At 36.0% G+C, this 9,785-nt stretch overlaps 1 protein-coding gene across 1 annotated transcript; it reads right to left on the reverse strand.

Annotated features, from left to right (window-relative positions):
* Positions 1–444: 444 nt before the first annotated feature.
* On the reverse strand, positions 445–9,269 carry LOC309499830 (diamine acetyltransferase 1-like). The gene is made up of 6 exons (XM_082171322.1): positions 9,028–9,269; positions 8,659–8,710; positions 8,164–8,247; positions 3,400–3,501; positions 3,276–3,316; positions 445–1,385 (listed from the first exon to the last, which is right to left on the reverse strand). Exons 1-6 carry the CDS (start codon positions 9,091–9,093, stop codon positions 1,215–1,217), a joined length of 516 nt encoding a protein of 171 aa, XP_082027448.1. The 5' UTR covers positions 9,094–9,269; the 3' UTR covers positions 445–1,214.
* Between the last annotated feature and the right edge of the window lie 516 nt (positions 9,270–9,785).

A 9,785-nucleotide genomic window follows, 5' to 3' on the forward strand; every position in this document is an offset into this window, starting at 1 on the left:
CCACGCCTGTACTCTATCCCTCTCCGCTATAGTCAGCTTATCTGGAGTCCTTCCTATCTATAAACTTTTGAATATAGAAAGGAATAAAACTGCAAAGTTTGGTGTGTGTAAAGCTGTAGAAGTGGAGATTTCTGACTCAAACTCACAGCCTTTAAAGATATGGATTCTAATTTAAATGCACAGATAAAGAACAATAAGTACTTAAATGTGTTGGCTATTTTCTTTCCACTAGCCTGAAACAAGATATCTTAATGAAGCAGAATAGAAAAAATCTTAAAATTAACCAGTGCATGAAAAAACAAAAACGAAACAATGGTTTTGCCTGTAGTGTCTGTGCCTTAATCTTTTGGGATGGAATTGTAGAGTTTCAAAGTATAAAATGGGGAAGCATTAGATCTCATATATATATATATATATTACATAAAAAAGAAAAGATGTGGTGAATAAAGAGAAACTTTTAAATTTTTTCCCCTTAGTATAATTTAAGATGAAGTATACAAAGAAGTAAATACGACATGTCTATATAAACATCATTACATTGCATTGTAAGTCCCTGATGCATGCATTATTAAATCACAAAAGGAAAAATAATCATGTATCTCTTTACGTCAAAACAAGAATATAATCTCAGTCATCTTTTAAAATTACACATCTAAAGATAGAGCTTTTGTTAGCCTTTTTATACTTGTCATACAAAAAACACAAAGACATATAAAGAGGACGTATAGAATTATGGGTATATAATTCCATATAGAATTATGGGTAAGAGTCAGAGGTTTTGGATGTAAAATCACACCCTGAATGCTTCAAAATGCCATTTGAACTCGAAGGTTTGTCCACCACAGGGTCAATCTCTAGCTGTGTCCCAAATGACGCACTATACACTATGTACTTATGCACTATGTACTCAACGGTGTAGTGTATGAACTTTATGAATGTATTTTGTCTTTCAACATCGGAGTCTGATAGCTCCTCCCCCTCAGCTGCGTAATTAAAGCTGCGACAGTCGAGTGCATGAAGTGTCCAATGTTCAAAACACTTTGTTTTTTCGGTTAAATAAGTGCATGATCCGGAAACTTAAAGTGCACTTTTTCTTTTTAGAATAGTGTGAACAACTCGCACTATTTTTATTTCACAAAATGGCATAGAATAGTGCATAAGTACTTGATTTGGGACACACCTATAGACTAAACAGAAACAACACTTCATCCGGTTCACTCCTCGCTGGTCATCTTGAGGAGGTTCTGCTTGTCGATCTTGAAGAGCCTCCACCCTTCCTCCAGAGAGAGATCTGACGCCCCGCGCCGCTTGTAGAAGTCGATGGAGGGCTTGTTCCACTCCGCCACGATGAAGTGCATACTACTACACCGAGTCCGGACCGCCGTCTGCAGGAAACCAGACAGGGATTGGGAACACTGATTTAGTACAAGATATACTGCCATGAGGAAGATTGGAGAGGCTGTATAATGTTAGATCATTAACCTGGGTATAATCATTGTAGACTATGAGCTTTGGTACACTTGTGGAGAAGAATTACACTTAGTATACTTTTACGGAAAAAGAAAACTGAATGTAATGTCTTCGGACACAATTGCATGCTGAGTGCTATTAAATTAATTGCGATTAATCGCATGATCTGACATAAAAGTTTGTAGTGTGTTATTTGATGTTATTTCAACATCGTCATTACATATGTGAAATTGCTAATTAGTTTATGCAAGTTTCAATCAAAATAACACTAAAGTATATTTTAGTGAAGTTATATATATATATATTACATATTTACAAACTTTTATGTTAGATGTGATTAATCGCGATTAATCGATTTGACAGCACCAGTTTAAATTTATATTTAATGCAATTAGTTGAACTTTTTTTGACCCACGTAAGCACATCTTAATATGCGATTTCATAATAATTATTTCTACTGTTTTTGAAATATTGTTAAAATGTACTGACTAGCATTTATAGTAAACTAAAATATACTTTATAAACTAATTTGAAACTTCACATTTGTAATGACGATGTTGAAATAATATCAAATAACACACTACAGTTAAAATGATAGTTTTACATTACATGTGCTTCAGTGTGTTAGTCAACACATCAAATCAAGTGCACTTCATTAAAGCACAACAATAGATTATTAAAAACGTAATGAATTAAAATTTACTTAAATGTAAAACTATTGCAAAATGCACTTCTAAAAGTGTGTACTCTCTTTAAGTGGCCCTTTATTTCATTTAAATTATATTATCTTCAAGTACAATTAAAAAAATTACACTTGCAATATTTGAAGTACAGTACAAGTGCACAATTAAGCGCACTTCTGTTTCACAAGGATAACTATGCGCTCTAACAACACAGAGGAACAGACATAGAAATAGATGCGGTTGAACTTTAGGGGCCCTATCTTGCACCCAGCGCAATTGACTTTGTACACCGATGCATGTATCATTCCTATTTTGCACCCGACACACAGCGGACTTTTCCCTCCACAGACGCACGTCTGTAAATTAGGGAATGAACTTGCGCTCCCGGGGGCGGTTAAGCGAAAAGAGGAGGCGTGTTCCGGCGCAAACGTTCCCTGGTGCTATTTTACAGGTTTAGAAAACAATTCCGCCACTGACCAGGAGAAACCTAGTCTAAAGTCAGTGGCGTGTTGCGCGTGTTATTCATAGGCTATTTTAAGGGCGCATGCTTGGCCATAATCAATGTAGCGTGTGCACAACGCACATACACTTTGCTTCTCTCATCTACACAGAAGCAGCAGTTCTCATTTTTAGAAAACCATACATTATTACAAGCCAAGGAAAATTATTCCACACGAGGGAAATCATTGTGGTGTGAAGATGTGAAAAAATAGCCATAAATCTAGCTTACACATTTACTCAAATTATCATACGCCTGTTTAACCGAAGCTAATTTGGGTGTGTTTCTCCATCCCCAATGTCACTTCTCTGTGTGTTACGGCCCTGACGAGAACGTCGGTCTCCTCAGCTGTGAACCGCTCCTGGCGTGCGTCTGGCAAATCCGCTGTTATAATAGCAATCCGCCATGGAACAAGCGCACCTGCTCTTAAAGGGAATGTGAGATGATGCTCTGATTGGTTTATTTCACGTTACGCACAAACCACACCTATGAGTAATGAAGCTACTTCAGACCAACACATTTTAGATTTGCGAGATCCGCCCACAAAGTTACTTGCGTTTCGCGCTTGATACTTGCTTTTCAGATCGTTAAAATATGGCCCTAGGTGTTATAGAGGAAATTACCTCACTCAGTTTCTTCAGGATTTCAGAACCGATTCCAAAGCCTAATTTGAGCAGAAGGAAAAGTGTGTTACATCTCATAAATCTGACAGTTTGATTTCACAAATGCATACGGTCACATTCATACCCCGATACTCCTTCATGACGTAGAAGTCCTCCAAGTAGAGCAGTTTTCCAATCCAGGGGTCATAGGTGAAATAATACATGGCAAAGCCAACGATCACATGACCTGGAAAAAAAGGTTCAATCACTCTATTGTTTGTTTGCAGCAAGAAAATGCATTTTGTAGCAACTTCAAAAATCACAGATAAGACAGATTTTACACGGAGACAAACGCTGTTGGTTTGCGATTGGCTGAAATTAATTTCGGGTGGGATTATTGGCATCACAACCCTCACATACACCACAGTCACGTCATCCCAGGTGTACATTTTTTGATTAATCTGTCATTTCACTTCTTCTTTTCACTTTTATTGTGTTGATTTGAACATTTATACCACACTGCAAAAAATAATTTCTTAGTATTTTTTGTTTTCCCGTACATATATATATATATATATATATGTCGTGTCATGCAAACATATAGGCCTATATATATATATAAACATAATACATATTACATTACACAACATCGTTTTAAAAACTTAAACTTTATATGCGTTTTGACAGTTCTTCAAAAACTGTGTTTTGTGGACCTGAAAACACAAGTTTTTGAAACCAATACCGTTATTGTCGCGGTTAAACTACACGTTCCTATCACGTGTTCAGTCTATAGGCGCGTAATGTTTCTTTACAAATTGGCATCGCCATCTACTGGCCTGGCATGAATAATACAGCGTTTTTAGCCATTTTGCGGATCCGTGTGAACGATCGTCTTCTATAAGCGAAAAACACAAAGGAAAAACTTTTCCATTTTAGGACGTCATTGTCGTGTAAACGTACCCTTAAATCAAGATAGATTTACTTGAGAAGCTAAATGTTACACCTTCTTGTTTTCTGAAAAATGTATCAAAATTTTGTAGTTTTATGCTTAAATATTTCCCCGCCATTGACAGAATCTTCCGGTAATCCATGTTTTCCCTGTTATACGGTAGGGGGCGCTATTATGCATCTTCTGAAAGAGTACTGAATGTTAAAATCTTAAGCCATTTTGCTTCTCAAGTAAATAATCTTAATTTAAGATTTATACCAGAAAAACAAGACAAAAATACTGATTAAGAAAATATTTTTTTGTTTTGCAGTGCAGCAGAGTAGGGTTGGGAATCAAAACACGCTAGAAAGACTATCATGACGTTCATTCCTCCACAGATGTAGATGGAATATAGTTATGAAATAAAATATCATGGCAATTAGAATCGTTTCTCAAACATTTGCCCATTAGTTCCTCCTCGGAATTTCTAAAAGTTTCATTAATGGAATCGATCATTCCTTGCAATTCCCATCCCTAGTTGTGAGTATGGTAACAAATCCATATGATCCATCTGTAAGAAAGTTGTTAGTTTTGGGCATATTGTTGTGTGTGTAAGGCTGGTGACGTCCCAGCTGTTGTGGGCCTTACCTCTGGTTTATTGTATATGTTACACTATTGTAACCGATCTTTCAGTTACCTCCCCGCCCATCCATGTACACGCCACGGGCAATGTACATGGCGAAGCAAGAGACTGTAGCCTGAAGACAATAAATTACAGAGGGGGATTGGATAAGCGTTCTTGGCAAATGTCAAACAACTGAAATTCTCTGTGTTGAATGTTCAGATGCACAAAAAAGACACTTTATATTCCAGTGCTCATGTTACAGTGTTGCTTCAATTAATAGGCGAGTTCATCCAAACAAGAAACTCTGGCATTATTTACTCACCCTCATGTCACTCTAAACCAAATTTTACATGCAACTCTTTTCAACAGCTACAAAAAAGGACTAAAATCCCAATATGAACTATACATGTAGTATAATCCAAGTCAAACGGTAGAAACAGACCCAAATTTAAGTTGTTGCACTACAAAAAATTAAGTATTTTTGACTCGTTTTCCAGTTCAAATATCTAAACATTCTTAAATCAAGATGCATTTGAGAAGCAAAATGACTTAAGATAACAAGTCTTGTTTTCTGAAAAAACTTAGCAAAATTAAGTGACCAGAGCAAATATCTGCCAAAAAGGTCAGAAAAATTTGTATTTCTATTTGAATTAGTTTATTTTTCTCACCCTATATTTTTTCTTGTTTTAAGCATAAACTCACTTCTTCAAAAAAAAAAAAAAAAAAAAAGAGTTAATATCTTTAGTAATTTAAGAATGTTTAGATAATTAGTAGTTTTGCACTGGAATATTGAGTACGAAAATAATTTTTGGGAGTGTGCATAATTATAATGTTCCTAAAATCTCGTTTTTGGGTGAACTATTACGTAACATGGGCACAGCAATGCAAAGTGTTACCAAACACTGTTTTGCAGAGGTGGGAGTAAGTCACACATGTGCAAGTCACAAGTAAGTCTCAAGTCTTAACCTTCAAGTCTCAAGCAAGTCCGAGTCAATTTTGTGAAAAGCAAGTCAAGTCAAGTCAAGTCACTGCTTTATGTCAAGCAAGTCAAGTCAAGTCGTAGCTTGGGTCACAAGTCACTGGCAAGTCATACAAACGTTTGATGATTTCACTGAATTTATATATTAAAATAAGTTAAAACTACATAAGCTGTGGACTATGGTTTTATTTGCAACATTTTTTTAAAATATGCATTTCCACAACCAGCTGAGTGGTTACTACAATAAAAATAAATAAATAAATAAATAAAAATTCAAACTACATAGCCTAAAATGTAAATTTAACTGAAATTAGGCCAACATTAAAGCATGAAAAATAAATATGCAGTGAACAAACATTGCAGAAGACCATTAAAAGGTATTAAACAATTCACAATTCAAGTATAATGGTTCCTATGCCACCAAATGGCATTCTTCAAACTGGCATCCCCTTTATGGAACATGAACACATCCCAACAAGTTAGATCTTTCCTTTTTAACAAAAGAATAACAAGAAAAAAACAGTAATAATTGAATTGACACAAAACTTACACCTGTCAATCAGGTGGATTGACTATTGTACATTATTAATCTGTGTGAGTGAGTGATTTATTAATATTTGTGAATGAATGTGTGTGCATGTGTATGTGTGAAAAGTGTATTGTTTGCATGTCCATGGTTGTGTGTGTGTGTGTGTGTGTGTGTGTGTGTGTGTGTGTGTGTGTGTGTGTGTGTGTGTGTGTGTGTGTGTGTGTGTGTGTGTGTGTGTGTGTGTGTGTGTGAGTGTGTGTGAGTGTGTGTGAGTGTGTGTGTGAGAGAGAGAGAGAGAGAGAGAGAGGTGATTTGATTGAGTGTGATTGATTCATTAATATTTGTGAGTGAATGTGTGTGCGTGTGTATGAGTGAAGAGTGTATTGTTTGTTTGCATGTGTGCATGGTTGTGCTTGCAAGTTTGAATTTTTGTTTTGTGTATTTGTGTATGCATGGTTCGGTTCGAAAGTCTGTATGTTTTTTTTTCTTTGTGTGTAGGTGTCTTTTTACAATATTTTAGTGGTATTAACTAGCGATTTCTTTTTACTTACTCTATGCCCTATATACTAGCGTTATAAGCTAAACAGTTTTTAGAGATAAAACTCTTTACATTCGATTATCATGAAAACAAATCCCAGAGAACGGTAGACTGTACCAATGCATTATTAATTATTATTAAATTACAGTTAATTTTTTTTTATATATTTCTTTTAACATTAAAGTCAACCCTGGGATAGCAGACTATATTGGTAGCATATAACTAGACAGTACAAAGGGATGCATGCAGGTAAAAAAAACTGGAATATGGCATATTTTAACATATTTTAACCTGATTTTCATTTTCATTTTCAAGAAAATATTTTTTCTCTGTGCTTTTGTATGTAAGGGATTATTCAGATCATAAAAAAAAATCATTAATCCAAGGCACTCGAATATTATTAAAAATATATAGAAAGCCTTTATTTCATCATGGCTTTAATATTTTAAAATCAGGTGACAAGTACTTGCACAACTATGCGTTGTGGCTAATGAGCCTTTGTCAGGGTGTGTGACCAAAGCCCCTTTCACACAGAGATTCCGGAAAATACACGGATAAAGTGACCCAAGATTTGACCCGGGTTCGTTTGATTTAGGTTCATTCACACTGCCAGTCTGGCAGTGCCAGTGATTTCCCGGAATCAGAGATTGCGTTCACACACAACCCCTAAAGACATGTAATGTCTTAGCAGCGTCTTAAGTTTGCTTATGAGCTTCTCTCTCTCTCTCTCTCTCTCTCTCTCTCTCTCTCTCTCTCTCTCTCTCGAAACCACGCTTGTGCATTTTTTTTTTTCTCTCTGATTCGATCATAAACTTGCGCATTACGTACCGTTTCACAGCTGGCGAACGATCCCGCGCTTCAGCGTCATCACTACGACACTCCATTATTACGGTTTTTGTTCACACAGCGCGCGTTCCTGCTGCGTCACGTGATTGTTGCGGTGCGTTCAAATACAGATATTTATTTTTAAAAAGACAAGTTATTTCGAGTCATTTACCTCAAGTCCGAGTCAAGTCTCAAGTCATGAATATCAAGTCAAAGTCAAGTCAAGTCTTTTATTAATATTTGTCAAGCAAGTCTCAAGTCCTAAAATTTGCGACTTAAGTCTGACTCGAGTCAAGTCATATGACTCGAGTCCCCCATCTCTGCTGTTTTGCGTCATTATGCACAGAAACACTTTTGGTAACCCGAGCGTCCGTGGGAGTTTAACACACTCCTGGTGTGCTCACTTCAACCTGATTTGGGGGAGGGGGAAACAAAAAAAGCAGAACAACACAACATATAGTGCATTGAAACGCAGAGTTGTTTACCGTCGGCGCTCTGGTGCTGTTTAGGCACTTCGGCCACTATACAGTGATAGAAGGGATGATCTCCGAAACCGTCCTCCAGGAGATCTACAGGAGCAAAACAGCAATTACAAGACTGTAACAGAAGCTGCAAACTCTGAAAGTTATCGCATTTACACTACCGTTCAAAAGCTGGAATGATCAAAAAGCTTTAAAAAGAAGTCTCTTCAGCTCACTTCAGATCAAAAACACAATAAAAATTTGAAATATTATTAATAAATTTAAAATAGCAGTTTTCTATGTGAATCTATTGTAAAATGTAATTTATTCCAGTGATCAAATCTGAATTTTTAGCATCATGACTCTTCAGTGTCACATATCCTTCAGAAATCATTAATTGTAATGTTTTACCATATTACAGTCTTCACTGTATTTTCATTAAATAAATGCAGCCTTGGTGAGCAGAAGAGACATTTTTCATCTTAATTATTCCAAACTTCTGACAGTCAGTGTACTTACCTTTTTCAGTCAGAATAACTTGATCTTCCATTTCCTCAAATTTTGCCAGTTCCTAATACAAAAGATATACATATTCAGGTTAAAAATGATGAAGTTAGGATTACTAACTAGTAGTGCTGTCAAATCGATTAATCGTGATTAATCACATCTAACATGAAACTTTGTGTATACACACACACACATAGGCTATTATATTTGCAAACTTTGATGTTAGATGCGGTTAGTCGCGATTAATCGATTTGACAGCACTATTAACTAGTACTGAAACTCTTCAGATCTCAACATCGCATTTGAGCGCACAAACACATCTTTATCGTCAGTATCTTGTATTAACACAGCATCAGTCCGGTTTAAAACTGAGTTTATCACCTTTATGAGTCGCAGTATGTCAGACACGTCCTTGGGCTCGGCTTTCCGTAATATAAAATTGGCCATTTTCTTCTTTTACTCTTTTTTCCTTTGCTCACTAGTCCTCTGTATGTGAAAAGTAGTAAGATTTGTTTCTTCATCCGCTTCTCAGAGGGTTGCCCTCAGCTACAGGTCAGAGATCGGCTCTCTCTCGCTTGGAAAGGCATCCAGAGGCTGTTCTGGTGATGTTTCAGTTGTGCTCACAGTCGGGACGGTTCCTCCTTTTATTGATGCTCGAAGGGGGCAGAAACTTTCAGGCCACTCCCAGCGTAACAAACTGGTTCTTCCTGAAAACTGGGGCTTGTTTGTTCACTCAAAGCAACATGGGTTAATGTTTACCATTCTGGAAAGATAATCTCCAGTTTATGAACATGCAATCAATATATTTATACAGGTCATGACATGTAATACATTACAATCCTGGTTAACCTAATAAAGTGTACCAATTAATTTGTTTGTGCAATCTAAAAAAATGCATTAATTTAATTGAATTACAATTGCATATACAGCCAAATGTAGTCATTTCATTATTTGACAATTATATTATTTATTGCAGATAGGCCTATATGTAAAAATGAATTGTCAAGCCATATCTAGAGAGCAGACTGGTCAGTATATCCATAATAATACACTAATAATGTCAGAAAAATTAAATGTGCATTAAAATAAACACTTATTTTACATAATATTTACTCAAAAATCAGCAATAAACAATTAAC

This window comes from Leuciscus leuciscus (genome assembly GCF_965113295.1).
Source record: "Leuciscus leuciscus genome assembly, chromosome: 5".
Taxonomy (NCBI): domain Eukaryota; kingdom Metazoa; phylum Chordata; class Actinopteri; order Cypriniformes; family Leuciscidae; genus Leuciscus; species Leuciscus leuciscus.

Bases quoted from the DNA above. Each gene is read 5' to 3' on its own strand.
- LOC309499830 (XM_082171322.1), bottom strand. From the start codon at position 9,093: ATGGCCAATTTTATATTACGGAAAGCCGAGCCCAAGGACGTGTCTGAC. The intron at 8,248-8,658 runs GTAAGTACACTG...TTGCTCCTGTAG, and splicing joins AGTTATTCTGACTGAAAAAG to ATCTCCTGGAGGACGGTTTC. The intron at 1,386-3,275 runs GTAATTTCCTCT...GGTTTCCTGCAG, and splicing joins TCCTGAAGAAACTGAGTGAG to ACGGCGGTCCGGACTCGGTG.